We start from the raw sequence: 16,158 nt of genomic DNA on the forward strand, positions 1-16,158 counted from the left end.
GAGAAAATGGGTTGCAAAAACCGTGGGATAAAAATGATATAAAAAAAAAGAAAAAAAAAAAGAATGAGGTGGACAACTACAAGGTAAAACATCATAATAATAACTAGATAAATAAATACTGTTCCTATGAAACAATGTGGGCTCGCCTTTGTACTGTCAGACAGTTTGAGTGAGGAGAATAACTTTAGTATATAAAGATTTGGCAGAACATACTGGTCTCACCGAGCCCACAATGAATACTGTAGATAAATAACTACAAGTTAGCCATGTTAAAAACATCATGAAAACTATGAATAGATAAACAACTACTACAAGGTAGCCATGTTAAAAACATCATGAAAACAATGAATACATAAACAACTACTACAAGTTAGCCATGTTAAAAACATCATAATAATGAGTCAGGTTCAATAGAAAATGCTCTTTTGTAATACAGTTGAAAAGCCTTTAGACCAGTTCTATCAACCAGGCTTCTTTTGCACTTTAGTCTGAGATGACACCTGTCTCTCTAGTGGTTCCCTGCCTGAGGAGGACTGTGAGAAACTATACTGTAACTCTGTCTCTCTGATGTTTCCCTGCCTCCCTGGAGTGCTGAGAAGTTTAGGTTATTTATCAGACTATAACCTATGTTTCCACCTCTATCAGGAGGACTATGAGAAGATGAGGTTATATTTAGCAGATACTATAACCTACAGTATGTTTCCCTGCTCTCAGGAGGATTATGAGAAGATGCGAGCAGTGGGCGACGAGGTGACCCAGGGCCAGACAGACTCCCAGTACATGTTCCTGGGTTAGGGTTAGGTTTATAGGGAAGCTTAGGTTATATATCAGAACTGTCTCTCTCTGGTTCCAGGAGGACTATGAGAAGATGATATCACTATAACTGTCTCTCTCTGGTTCCAGGAGGACTATGAGAAGATGATATCACTATAACTGTCTCTCTCTGGTTCCAGGAGGACTATGAGAAGATGATATCACTATAACTGTCTCTCTCTGGTTCCAGGAGGACTATGAGAAGATGATATCATTATAACTGTCTCTCTCTCTGGTTCCAGGAGGACTATGAGAAGATGATATCATTATAACTGTCTCTCTCTGGTTCCAGGAGGACTATGAGAAGATGATATCATTATAACTGTCTCTCTCTCTGGTTCTAGGAGGACTATGAGAAGATGATATCATTATAACTGTCTCTCTCTTGGTTCCAGGAGGACTATGAGAAGATGCGTGCGGTGGGAGACGAGGTGACCCAGGGCCAGACAGACTCCCAGTACATGTTCCTGGCCCAGAGACTGCAGGCTCTGGACACCGGCTGGCAGGAGCTGAGACGCATGTGGGAGAACCGCCACAGCCTGCTGGCCCAGGCCTTCGACTACCAGACCTTCCTGAGAGACGCCAAGCAGGCCGAGGCCTTCCTCAACAGCCAGGTGAGAATAGAGGGTTTAATGAGGCCTTCCTCAACAGCCAGGTGAGAATAGAGGGTTTAATGAGGCCTTTCTCAACAGCCAGGTGAGAATAGAGGGTTTAATGAGGCCTTTCTCAACAGCCAGGTGAGAATAGAGGGTTTAATGAGGCCTTTCTCAACAGCCAGGTGAGAAGAATCACAGACGCTGTGCTGAATGTAGATGTGGCGTATCAAGTCTTTAGAGGGAGCGAGTCGCTGTTTCTACATGTCATCTTTTCGACAACCAAACCTAACCCAAACCCTAACCCTAACCTCCGGGGTTAAGGTGAGTCGCTATCCTGCCGACGCTCCGTTGTCTAAATGTTGTGTTGTCCAAAGAGCCAGATTTCCCCTCTTCAGATGCATTCTTTCCCTGTTTTGCCTTTCAAATTCTTATGGAGAATGGAGTGTATTTTTGCAGAAACCTGCAAATGGCAAGAAACCACTCCATTCTCATTGAAAAATAGCTGATCTACAAGCTCAGTGTTCTGCAAATTGCCTTGCCAATGGCAGGACGAGAGAAGCTTTGAAATGGCACATCTGTATATTGCTATACAGTATATCCTGATTTATTTTTGCCCCCATTTTCTCCCCAATTTAGTCTTTTTGCCGATTAATTCCTCCCCACACACATTTCTGTGCTGTCACTGCTGTTGTGCGCCACCCGAGTGCCACTAGTAAAAGAACAGAAAAAGTGAAAACTAATAATTCAAAGATTGACAAAGGTGCTTATGATAGATGAACAAAAACAAGTCATGATGATAAATTACACTTCAAAAGTCTAAGCCAAGGGGCCGTGTGCACCAAGGCGTTACAATTGTTTTATGTTTTGAATAGTTTTCCATCAGAGCGCTGCATATTTATTCTATGCTGGAAATGCCAGCAGTGTGTGGAGGCTCTGATAGGAACGTCTATTCTGTTCTCTGGCTTTATTTCCAACTCATTTGGAAGAGTTTCCAGTGGAGGGGGAGGAGAAGTCCTTGGGGACAGGCTGGACACACAGCCTCAATGACGCAGCATATAAACTTCAGGCTACATAATGTGTCATTGACTGCAGTGATGGAGCTGGTTTGTTGGCCTGTGTGTGTGCAGAGAGCTGCTGGCTCTCCTTAGTGGAAGAAATACTCCAATTCTTTACTTATAAATATCAACACTGCAACGTAGGGCATTCACGAATAGTGATTTTTTGTATTCAAATTATTCAACCTCAAAGTATTCGAATAGTCAAATATTCAACAGGACTGGCCAAACTGTCAAATATTAAGTAAGCAAGAGGCGAACATTGTGAAAATAGCAGATCTACATGCTCACAACGCCTCGCGTTGTGAGGCGTTGTGAGCATGTAGATCGGCTATTTTCACAATATTTATCTGCGGAACCGAGTCACATTAAATGTAATGCCTACAATTCCAAGTGGATTGTCAGGGTGGGGGTACCCAGTTAAAATATGTATGACTTCCTATCTAGCCAAGCTTTATAAACTATATATTTTTTAAAGAGAGAGAAAAAAAAGGCGAATATTCGACTTCGGTGAGCAACGTCGAATAGTGACTTTGATATTCGAATATTTGGTGTATGCCCTACTGCAACGTAGAAATATAGGTAAATTTACTTGAGCAAAAGTACAAAAGTATTGGCATGAAACTGTACTTAGAGTAGGACTACCGAAAGTGGAAAGGACTCATTGTGCAGAATGTCCCTTTTCACAAGTTTTCAAAATGTGTAAAATGTGTAAATAAATCTTTTGAAAATAGCAGATCTACAAGCTCTGAGACGCATTGTGAGCTTGCAGATTGGCTATTTTCAAATGTCTGAAATGTATATAGGGCTGAATTGGTTAATGTATGTTTTGTAATAATAATCAAAATCTACAAAGTAACTAGTAACTAAAGTTTTCAAATAAATGTGGTGGAGTAAAAGTAATATATTAGCCTCTGAGATGCAGTAGACGTTTAAAGGTACTGAAAACTTAAAATACTCCAGTAAAGTAAAAATACCTGAAACTTTACTTAAGTACAGGACTTAGTAAGTAACTGTACTTAGTTACTTCGCAGCACCAAGGTGACACCACACAGATATACTGTGATGAAATGAGAGGTGTTTATCACCAGTTGTCAGAATGGGTCTCATAAACCTGATGCTTGCAGGGTTCTGGCTGTTCTCTGGCTGAATGGGTTCGGAACAGGGCATTAACGACTTGTGAGTTTTACTGAGTCGACTCCACTCAGTAATAAGTTGAGTTGAAGTCGACTTTATCGTTAGATGACGTCATCACATCACACACGACCCCCCAATTATTTTGGGGGGTCCCCAGATGATTAACTTAATGTGCAACATTGTTTTCTCACTCGACTGTAAACAAACCAACATAAAGTTTAAGTGTATAGAGGGTATCTTTACATTTCTAAAGTGACAATTTAAGGACTTTTTAATTCCTCTAAAATGCCAAATTAAACACTGTCCAAATTGTCAAATATATAGAGGCAGACATTGTGAAAATAGCCGATCTACATGCTCACAACGCCTCGCAATGGGAGGCATTGTGAGCATGTAGATCTGCTATTTTCACAATAGAAAATATTATTTTTTTCCAACTTTGACGTTCGACTTTCTCTGGTGGCAGTCGACTTGTGTAATGAAGTCGACTTTGAAGTCGACTTTTTCGTTAATGCCCTAGTTTGGAACACAACCATCTTTATTCCTCCCTGCAAGAAGTAAAGACCTCTTCAACTGCCAGACACATTTTAAACCTCCTCGCTCTTGAGCTGACGTGATAACTAACCTGAAACGGCCTGCTGCCGTTGGCTATAGGCTTGGTTCATACAGTACATACTGCAAGGAACATCCATTGGTTTCTCAAACCCGATCTTTAGGACTGACTCTCCATCACATTTGATGTGTGTATTCAGACACCATGGACATATCAGCATTGGTTGCTGTGGTAACAATATAGTCTTGATTACTGCTCAACTTATACTCTTAACTCTCTTACTGCCACATAGGATGTCTTAAACTGCCATCAAAGTAGCTTAAAAGTAGCTTACCTTTGCAAATTTATAGAAAAATATCCATCCATTATTTCCGAACGCAAACTTTTGTAAAATACAGGCGTATCGTATGTGTCATCAAGCCAAACTGACCGCAGGGGGGCAGCCATTTGCAATGAGCGAGGCTCACAAATGTCCCTCGCTCGCACCAGTAGTTTAGGGCATAGAAATGGAGAAACTAGATCCAGGCATAGAAAACGTCCAGAAAAGTGATTTCGCCTCCATTCTTGTTTATGTGTGGTGGAGATTTGAGACCAGCCAACCATAAAGTCATTACAATGGCAAACAATATCTTTATAGTTATCTTTATAGTTATCTTTATAGTTATCTTTATAGATATCTTTATAGATATCTTTATAGTTATCTTTATAGTTATCTTTATAGATATCTTTATAGTTGTCTTTATAGATATCTTTATAGTTATCTTTATAGTTATCTTTATAGTTATCTTTATAGATATCTTTATAGTTATCTTTATAGTTATCTTTATAGTTATCTTTATAGATATCTTTATAGTTGTCTTTATAGTTATGGTGCCCGGTGGGAATGACACTTTAGTCTCTGCAGTGCAACACATTGTGAGCTTGTAGATCATCTCTTTCGTAGATCATCTCACATAATCTCTTTGTTTAGAGATCAGATGTCAGACTTCATGCGGCCAGCATGTGACTTCAGTCATCTGTGAGGTCAGCTGTAAGGTTCCTGCCTGATCTGATCCCCTCTGATGTCACTTCAGTTCAGTTAATAACTGGAGTCACAACAAGTCGTCTCAAGACACTTTACATATAGAGCCCAGCAAGCATCTTGTGTCCTCCCCCCAAAAGAAATCCTCTCCCCACTCAGAGAGATGGGAGAGGGAGAGAGAAGACAGGAGTGACATGTTACGATAATGTTTTTCTTGTCCTGTACCTGGAGTAGGTTCTGTCTATACAGAGATATTTAATCCATTTAGGCCTAGAATTATTGAATGATTTAACCAGTGAAAAATAGCAGATATACAAGCTCACAGCGCGGCACCGAGTGCCGCGCTGCGAGCTTGTAGATCTGCTATTTTTGAAAAAGTCGTGAAAATGTGTGCAAATCTTTGAATATATGTATTTTTCAAAGCGAACGTTTGTAACTCAAATTTTGCTTCTGGGTGGTCCCTGGAACGAAATATTTTGAGATGGGGGTCCGTGGCCAAATAAATATAATTTTGGGGGTCCTTCACATGAAAATGTTTGAGAACCACTGACATAGCAGTCTCTCAAGAACAGACTAACTGAGCTCCAGTTAAGTGAAAAGGACCTTTTCTTTGACGATGGCTGGCCAGATTGCTGACATAGAAACATGGGTTTTTCAAAAAATCTTAGAAGGATTCAAAAGACACTTATAGAATCGTGTCAAAATTGAAATTTTCAGGATTTTTCAAAAATAGCAGATCTACAAGCTTGCAGCGCGGCACTCGGTGCCGCGCTGTGAGCTTGTATATCTGCTATTTTTCAATAGTTAAAGCATAAAATAATGATACACAAAATGTGTACCCGTTCTAAATGGGTTAATCTAACTTATACTGTATAATGTTTCTCTTGCTACAGGAGTACGTCCTGTCCCACACGGAGATGCCCTCCACCCTCCAGGGGGCGGAAGAGGCCATCAAGAAGCACGAGGACTTCCTGACCACGGTGGAGGCCAGCGAGGAGAAGATCAGCGGCGTGGTGGAGGCCGGGCGACGCCTCATCAACGAGAACAACGCCAACGCAGACAAGATCCAGGAGAAGAAGGACTCCATCCAGGAGAGGTCAGTGTTTTATAGAGAGATCCATCCAGGAGAGGTCAGTGTTTTATAGAGAGATCCATCCAGGAGAGGTCAGTGTTTTATAGAGAGATCCATCCAGGAGAGGTCAGTGTTTTATAGAGAGATCCATCCAGGAGAGGTCAGTGTTTTATAGAGAGATCCATCCAGGAGAGGTCAGTGTTTTATAGAGAGATCCATCCAGGAGAGGTCAGTGTTTTATAGAGAGATCCATCCAGGAGAGGTCAGTGTTTTATAGAGAGATCCATCCAGGAGAGGTCAGTGTTTTATAGAGAGATCCATCCAGGAGAGGTCAGTGTTTTATAGAGAGATCCATCCAGGAGAGGTCAGTGTTTTATAGAGAGATCCATCCAGGAGAGGTCAGTGTTTTATAGAGAGATCCATCCAGGAGAGGTCAGTGTTTTATAGAGAGATCCATCCAGGAGAGGTCAGTGTTTTACTGCAGTGTTCCTCAACCACTGTGCCTGGGGACCTTTGGTGTGCCCCTGAGAAGGGTCAAGTGTGCCCCTTGAAACTGCTTGAAAGCCAGTATTGTGAAAACAGCCGATCTACAAGCAGACAACGCCTTGCGGTGCGAGGCGTTGTGTGCTTGTAGATCTGCTGTTTTCACTACTGTTGTGCGACAGCCTTGTATGATGAAGCAGAGATTTACTTTGTGAAGAAACGTACACATTTGAAACTAGGAGATGCAAGGTTTCTTCCCGACAGTGAGGATATTTACACCCCCCGTATTATGTTGGTGTGTCCATGGATTCTTGGGACATGAAAAGTGTGCCCATTAGGCCTGTGCAAAAAAATCGATTCACTATATTATCGTGATGTTAATGTTGGCGATTCAATTAATCGATTTTCAAAGTTCAGAATTTTATATTAAAGGCAAAATTAACCTGAAGGTGAATTTGATGAAATAACCACTTTCAGTCAGAGTAAGTACAGGTCCTAAAGGAACAGTTTTAGGTCATGAGGATGTCATGTTATGGCTAAAGCTAGCACAGTGCTGTAGGCCTGCAGCACAGCTGTTTTCTTTTATTTTTTATGTTCTGTGTTTTCTGGCATCTTGACCAGGAACATGTTGTTGTAATGTTGTACCACTGGCACTTTGGCTGAAATAAATGTCAGAAAGATTGACTGACTTTATTTGGCTGCATTGATTTATGATTATGATTCAACTTTTAATGTTTTATATTGTTTAGATTTTTTTTTAAATGTTTCAATATAAAAAATATGTAATTTTGAGGGAAAAAATCGCAATAATCGTGATTCGAATCGCAAATCGCAGGAAAACGCAATAATCGTGATATAATCGAATTGTCACCCTATGAATCGAAATCCAATCAAATCGGGAAAAAGTGAATCGTCACAGGCCTAGTGCCCATGCAGAAAAAAAGGTTGAGAAACACTGTTTTACTGGATAGATCCAGGAGAAGGCAGACTCCATCACAGATATAAAAAGCTAGATAGCTCATCCTCCTCTGCAGTTCATTGGAGCGATGTGTAACAACAGAAGGCCGGACGTCCGCAAAAACGGAGTGATCACTACCAGTAAAAAGTGACGACCGGCCAATCACAACGCATCTTCTCTGTGACTTATGTTTCCATCCATTTCCTGATGTTGCGCGGCTCAGCTGTTCTTACAAGACCAGCCCCGACCTGCCTCTGATTGGCTTACCAACTTCTGTACGTGTGACGCACGCGGAAGCAATGCAGATTCCCTTAGTTCCTCGATGCATTTGCCCCAGAGCCGAAGGAGGCCTCTACCTTTCTATGTCTACGGTTTTACCCATAGAGTTATAATAAGTATAGAGAGGGCACCAGATATCCCCGCCCGTCCACTTGCATTGAGTTGCTCACCCAGCGCTTGAAGCCAAATTTCACGCCTTCTTCCGGTTGTAAAATGTGACTTAGTGGGGCCTAAGTGACGCGTTTTGCATCATAGTTTGTGTTCATGGACGCGCTGGGGCTCCAAGTCATGAACGAGCACTTGAATGAATGTGCCGTCAATACAAAGACGCCTAGATGCGCTTTCATGGTCTGGGGGCTTGGATAGATCCATCCAGGAGAGGTCAGTGTTTGTTTTACTGGATAGATCCAGGAGAAGCAAGCGTTGACACTAAGGCTTGCCCACCTGCCCCTGGCAGGTAAATAAAACTTTAGGGCAGGTGGAGTTTGCTTTCAGGTTGCCCAGCCAGGCAAGAGCTTGTTTGAGAGGGGCACAAAACAGCCGATCTACAAGCACACAACGCCTCGCAATGCGAGGCGTTGTGTGCTTGTAGATCGGCTGTTTTCACAAGTTTTGTGCCAGTCTTGTATAATGAAGCAGGGCTTTACTTTACCAAAAGACGTACACATTTGAAACTTGGAGATACAAGGTTTCTGCCCGACAGGGGGAACAACCGTCTATAAACACAACACCAGATATTTGTCTAAACACCTGAACATGGCCAGAGTGCTCTGTCTTCTGGTCTGTGGAATGGAAAAATCAGAGCACTGTTTACCTGTAATGTGCTGTTTGCACTGTTGCTTTCACTTAAAAATATAAAATAACAAGTGTGAACCCATAGTTATATTCATAGCAACAATATGTAGGCATTTGGCATAAACATTTTGGTATGTTATTTATTATCGCACAGCTCCAGAAAGTAAAATAGGTCCCTATGGAGAACACAAAGAGTCTCCTCAAATTATTGGCTTAGGAATGTGATAAAACAAAAAATATCCATGAATTCAATAAGATGTTTTTCTCCTCCAGGCATCAGAAGAACAAACAGGCTGCAAATGAACTTCTGGCCAAGCTGAAAGACAACCGAGAGCTCCAGCACTTCCTACAAGATGGACAGGAGGTAGGCATACATACATTATATACCACACCTCAAACATCCAGATCAGTTACTGTTCACCATTCAAATTCAAACGTAGCAAAAGTAGAAGATCTATAAGATCGAAACGATTCCTTTTTCTTGTTTTTGACAGTTTGTTCATGTGCCTGATTGTTTGTTTGCAGTCTGTTGCTAGTAGCTTTGAGACTGCATAGGCCTAGTTGTTTTCCATGTGGCAACATCTTGAACAGACTGTGGTTGGGATGGTGTAGATCTTTGATGATTCCCTGGGCTTTTTTGACACAGCGTTTGTCGTACAGGGCTTGGATTGGGGGAGATCACATCCCATCTGTACTGTTATGTTGTGTAGCTGACCCTAACACTATATGTTATGTTTTCTAGCTGACCCTGTGGATCAATGAGAAGATGTTAACTGTTATTTAACTGTTATGTTGTGTAGCTGACCCTAACACTATATGTTATGTTGTCTAGCTGACCCTGTGGATCAACGAGAAGATGCTGACAGCTCAGGACATGTCCTACGACGAGGCCAGGAACCTTCACAGCAAGTGGCAGAAACATCAGGCCTTCATGGCTGAGCTGGCCTCCAACAAGGACTGGCTGGACAAGATACATAAGGTACACTATCTGTCTAAATTCATAAGGTATACCTGTCTAAATACATAAGGTACAGTACCTGTCTAAATACATAAGGTACACTAGCTGTCTAAATACATAAGGTACAGTACCTGTCTAAATACATAAGGTACACTAGCTGTCTAAATACATAAGGTACAGTAGCTGTCTAAATACATAAGGTACACTAGCTGTCTAAATACATAAGGTACACTAGCTGTCTAAATACATAAGGTACACTAGCTGTCTAAATACATAAGGTACACTAGCTGTCTAAATACATAAGGTACACTAGCTGTCTAAATACATAAGGTACACTAGCTGTCTAAATACATAAGGTACACTAGCTGTCTAAATACATAAGGTACACTAGCTGTCTAAATACATAAGGTACACTAGCTGTCTAAATACATAAGGTACACTAGCTGTCTAAATACATAAGGTACAGTAGCTGTCTAAATACATAAGGTACACTAGCTGTCTAAATACATAAGGTACACTAGCTGTCTAAATACATAAGGTACACTAGCTGTCTAAATACATAAGGTACACTAGCTGTCTAAATACATAAGGTACACTAGCTGTCTAAATACATAAGGTACAGTAGCTGTCTAAATACATAAGGTACACTAGCTGTCTAAATACATAAGGTACACTAGCTGTCTAAATACATAAGGTACACTAGCTGTCTAAATACATAAGGTACACTAGCTGTCTAAATACATAAGGTACAGTACCTGTCTAAATACATAAGGTACACTAGCTGTCTAAATACATAAGGTACACTAGCTGTCTAAATACATAAGGTACAGTAGCTGTCTAAATACATATGGTACAGTACCTGTCTAAATACATAAGGTACACTAGCTGTCTAAATACATAAGGTACACTAGCTGTCTAAATACATAAGGTACACTAGCTGTCTAAATACATAAGGTACACTAGCTGTCTAAATACATAAGGTACACTAGCTGTCTAAATACATAAGGTACACTAGCTGTCTAAATACATAAGGTACACTAGCTGTCTAAATACATAAGGTACAGTAGCTGTCTAAATACATAAGGTACACTAGCTGTCTAAATACATAAGGTACACTAGCTGTCTAAATACATAAGGTACACTAGCTGTCTAAATACATAAGGTACACTAGCTGTCTAAATACATAAGGTACAGTAGCTGTCTAAATACATAAGGTACACTAGCTGTCTAAATACATAAGGTACACTAGCTGTCTAAATACATAAGGTACACTAGCTGTCTAAATACATAAGGTACACTAGCTGTCTAAATACACAAGGTACACTAGCTGTCTAAATACATAAGGTACACTAGCTGTCTAAATACATAAGGTACACTAGCTGTCTAAATACATAAGGTACACTAGCTGTCTAAATACATAAGGTACACTAGCTGTCTAAATACATAAGGTACACTAGCTGTCTAAATACATAAGGTACAGTAGCTGTCTAAATACATAAGGTACACTAGCTGTCTAAATACATAAGGTACAGTAGCTGTCTAAATACATAAGGTACAGTAGCTGTCTAAATACATAAGGTACACTAGCTGTCTAAATACATAAGGTACACTAGCTGTCTAAATACATAAGGTACACTAGCTGTCTAAATACATAAGGTACACTAGCTGTCTAAATACATAAGGTACACTAGCTGTCTAAATACATAAGGTACACTAGCTGTCTAAATACATAAGGTACACTAGCTGTCTAAATACATAAGGTACACTAGCTGTCTAAATACATAAGGTACACTAGCTGTCTAAATACATAAGGTACACTAGCTGTCTAAATACATAAGGTATACTAGCTGTCTAAATACATAAGGTACAGTAGCTGTCTAAATACATAAGGTACACTAGCTGTCTAAATACATAAGGTACACTAGCTGTCTAAATACATAAGGTACACTAGCTGTCTAAATACATAAGGTACAGTAGCTGTCTAAATACATAAGGTACAGTAGCTGTCTAAATACATAAGGTACACTAGCTGTCTAAATACATAAGGTACAGTAGCTGTCTAAATACATAAGGTACACTAGCTGTCTAAATACATAAGGTACACTAGCTGTCTAAATACATAAGGTACACTAGCTGTCTAAATACATAAGGTACACTAGCTGTCTAAATACATAAGGTACACTAGCTGTCTAAATACATAAGGTACACTAGCTGTCTAAATACATAAGGTACACTAGCTGTCTAAATACATAAGGTACAGTACCTGGATATAGTCATAAATACATAAGGTACAGTACCTGGATATAGTCATACATACATAAGATATAGTTACAGTCCCACTATCCAAATCTGTTCCTCAGTGTTGGATCTGCTTAGCTTTAGTTTTATGGTCAGGTATTCTGAGGAAAGCCTTGGTTTTATAGAAGCTGGAAAGGGTAGGATTGGTCGAGTGCTCACTATAATTACCCTGAATAAAAAAATAATAAAAAGGTAATTGCCAAGATAAAGGTGAATAAAAAGATAAATGAACAGCTGTGATCATGGTCCATGTGGTGCCTGCGTGGCTCTGGTTAGGGATAGGGTTACATAGAGTTGATAGGGTTAGGTTTATACATTAGGGTTAGATAAAGGTGAATAAATAAGTGTGGTCTTGTGATCCTTCACTGTAGATACATTGGGGTTAGATAAAGGTCCAGATGATGGTCCATATGATCCTTCAGGAGGGCCAGGCTTGGTAGGGTGACCAGCTCCAAACTGTTCATTTGAGGGACAGAAGTACAGTACAGTTCATTTTCAACCACTCCTATAAGTGCTTTGAGGTCATTTGATATACTGCCCATGTGTTTTTTAGTGACCTGCTGTAGCCTGGGGCTATTTCTCAACAGGCTTAAAAACATCTTGCAGGAAAAGAGACAACGATAAAGATGTACAATGGAAAGCCAACTGTTAGGAGGATATCCTACCCTATCATTTATTCACGTTCTGCTTTAGAAGTGCTGTACGTGTCCAGTGTGGTCCAGTCTATAAGGGTGTAACAATACATTTTAATAGCGATTCGATACATATCACGATACATGGTTGACGATACGATACATGGAAGATATTGGTTCATTCATGGCGATACGATACGATTCGATTCAATGATTTAAAATCGATATAGTAACTATTTAGCAAAGACATTAAATCTGTGTGAAAGGTGTGGATAGTGCAGGTTTTTAAGGGAAACATGTATTATTATGGACATAAATAAGTAAACACAGTGATTATCTGTCAAATACATGGACATTGTATATTGACAAACCTGCACCTTGACATGAACACAGAGATTATGCACATTTATCGATAGACCAGTGTAGCTATATGGAAAGGAAAAGTAATTAAACCCCTCCTTTTATTTATTTTTTCTTAAAAATGCTAAATAAAATGCCCAAGTAGGTAGTATCGATACAATCGATTCTTTGCACTGCCGATTCGATACGATACAAAATAAAACGATACGATTCGATTTTAGCTGTTTTCATTTCGATATACTTCGATTGTTTAAGTTAAAAACGATATTTCGATACAGTTACTATATCGTTACACCCCTACCAGTCTAGCTTGCTCACCTATCAACACCTGCACATTGATTATTACTGGAGCCTGGCAGTCACAATGTGGGACAGCGTCTCAATTTGTGGGACGCATGAAAAGTCATGGAAAAGTGCGACTGTCCCACGCAAAGGGGGGCATCTGGTCACCATGCAGGAGAATCTGGAGCTGGAGCCGGTGGTCCAGCTGACCCTGGCTCTGCTTAGGGTTAGGGTTACAAGTTACATACTGTAGATATGTTAAGGTAATATAAACTTATAAAGGTGAATATAATGTTAATCATCTCTTCAGGAGGGCCAGGCTCTGGTGCAGGAGAAGACAGAACTGGAGCCGGTGGTTAGGGTTACATACCGTAGATACAGTAGTGTTAGATACAGTGGTAATAATGTTATTATGTTAACCCATTTAGGCCTAGAATTATTGAACGCTTTAGCTATAGAAAAACAGCAGATATACAAGCTCACAGCGCGGCACCGAGTGCCGCGCTGCGAGCTTGTAGATCTGCTATTTTCTGAAAAAGTCGTGAAAATGTGTGCAAATCTTTGAATATATGTATTTTTAAAGCGAACGTTTGTAACTCAAACTTTGCTTCTGGGGTGGTCTCTGGAACTAAATATTTTGAGATGCGGGTCCGTGGCCAAATACATATCATCTTGGGGGTCCTTGACATGAAAAGGTTTGAGGACCACTGACATAGTAGTCTCTCAAGAAGAACAGACTAACTGAGCTCCAGTTCAAGTGAAAAGGACCTTTTCTTTGACGATGGCTGGTCAGATTGCTGACATAGAAACATAGGGTTTTCAAAAAAAAAAAAAAAAACCTAGAAGGATTCAAAAGACACTTATAGAATCGTGTCAAAATTCCTAATTTTCGCGATTCTTCAAAAATAGCAGATCTACAAGCTCGCAGCGCAGCACTCGGTGCCGCGCTGTGAGCTTGTATATCTGCTGTTTTTCAATAGTTAAAGCATAAAATAATGATACACAATAATGTGTACCCGTAATGTCTCCAGGAGGGCCAGGTTCTGGTGCAGGAGAAGCCAGAACTAGAGCCTGTGGTGCAGCAGACCCTGGCGGAGCTGCAGCGCCAGTGGGAGGAGCTAGAGGGCACCACCCAGACCAAGGCCCAGTGCCTGTTCGATGCCAACCGGGCAGAGCTGTTCACCCAGAGCTGCTCTGCTCTGGACGTGTGGCTGAAGAACCTGGGAGGACAGCTGAGCAGCGACGACTACGGAAAGGACCTGACCAGTGTTAACATCCTGCTCAATAAGCACCAGGTACTACTAACACTATACTAACACTATACTGTACTACTAACACTATATATATATACTACAAGGACCTGACCAGCGTTAACATACTGCTCAAGAAGCACCAGGTACTACTAACACTATACTAACACTATACTGTACTACTAACACTATATATATATACTACAAGGACCTGACCAGCGTTAACATACTGCTCAAGAAGCACCAGGTACTACTAACACTATACTAACACTATACTGTACTACTAACACTATATATATATACTACAAGGACCTGACCAGCGTTAACATACTGCTCAAGAAACACCAGGTACTACTAACACTATACTAACACTATACTGTACTACTAACACTATATATATATACTACAAGGACCTGACCAGCGTTAACATACTGCTCAAGAAACACCAGGTACTACTAACACTATACTAACTAACACTATACTACTAACACTATACTAACTAACACTATACTGTACTACTAACACTATACTGTACTACTAACACTATATATACTACAAGGACCTGACCAGTGTTAACATTCTGCTCAAGAAGCACCAGGTGAAGACAGCGTCCACAATACATCATTTACAATTTACCATTTACGATCTACAATTTACAATTTACACTCTGCTAATCTTGGTTAATGGTGTTTCTGTCCTGACGACTAACCAGCGCCAACCCTGGCCTCACCAGGTTTTCCACACGGTAGAAACCACCGGATATATCCCTAATGTCTGCTAACTCTCACTAGAGAGCACATCAGAGAACTGCTAGACGGGGTTCTCCCCGAGTCTAAACCTGGTCATTAACTAGTCTGTCTTTAATGAACCCGTCCTCAGATGCTGTCTAAACCTGGTCATTAACTAGTCTGTCTTTAATAAACCCGTCCTCAGATGCTGTCTAAACCTGGTCATTAACTAGTCTGTCATTGATAAACCCGTCCTCAGATGCTGGAGCACCAGATGGAGGTTCGTGAGAAGGAGGTGCAGTCCCTCCAGTCCCAGGCCCTGGCCCTGAGCCAGGAGGAGGCGGGGCTGACGGAGGTGGACGGGCAGCAGAGGAGGGTGGAGGACAGCTTCTCCAGGCTGCAGGAACCCCTGCAGGCCAGGAGACAACGACTGCTGGCCTCCAAGGAGGCTCACCAGTTCAACAGGGACCTGGAGGATGAGATCGTGAGTAGCATCACTCCAGGAAAAAAAATATTTGTTTTATATCTGATATAAAAGGTAATTTTTCATACATATATTTAAATCTGAGAGTAATTTAAATCTGAGAGTAGTTGAAGAAGAAGATACTTGCTGTGCACACTGCACAGTGCTGTTCACATGTTGCAGAATCCAGTCAATATAACATTAACATTGTGTGATGCACACACATCACATAACAAAATAAGAATCTGTATCATCATTCATCACAGGAAAAGAGTGATCATAACGATGCTATATTTATATATTTTTCATATCAGTTTCCATCTGTATCAGTTGTTTATCAGGTGTGTGTTCTTCTGCCAGTTGTTCATCCAGCCTGTGTGTGTGTGTGTGTGTGTGTGTGTGTGTGTGTGTGTGTGTGTGTGTGT

At 40.7% G+C, this 16,158-nt stretch overlaps 1 protein-coding gene across 1 annotated transcript in view; it reads left to right on the plus strand.

Moving 5' to 3' along the window:
• Positions 1–16,158, plus strand: part of sptbn2 (spectrin, beta, non-erythrocytic 2) — a 184,752-nt gene that overhangs the window by 138,400 nt on the left and 30,194 nt on the right. Inside the window, 6 exon segments of the mRNA XM_080749170.1 lie at positions 1,209–1,427; positions 6,069–6,271; positions 9,036–9,126; positions 9,595–9,741; positions 14,324–14,587; positions 15,530–15,754. Of these exon segments, the coding sequence (XP_080605296.1) occupies positions 1,209–1,427; positions 6,069–6,271; positions 9,036–9,126; positions 9,595–9,741; positions 14,324–14,587; positions 15,530–15,754 (1,149 nt within the window).

This window comes from Nannobrachium achirus, assembly GCF_963921795.1.
Source record: "Nannobrachium achirus genome assembly, chromosome: 19".
NCBI classification, from domain to species: Eukaryota; Metazoa; Chordata; class Actinopteri; order Myctophiformes; family Myctophidae; genus Nannobrachium; species Nannobrachium achirus.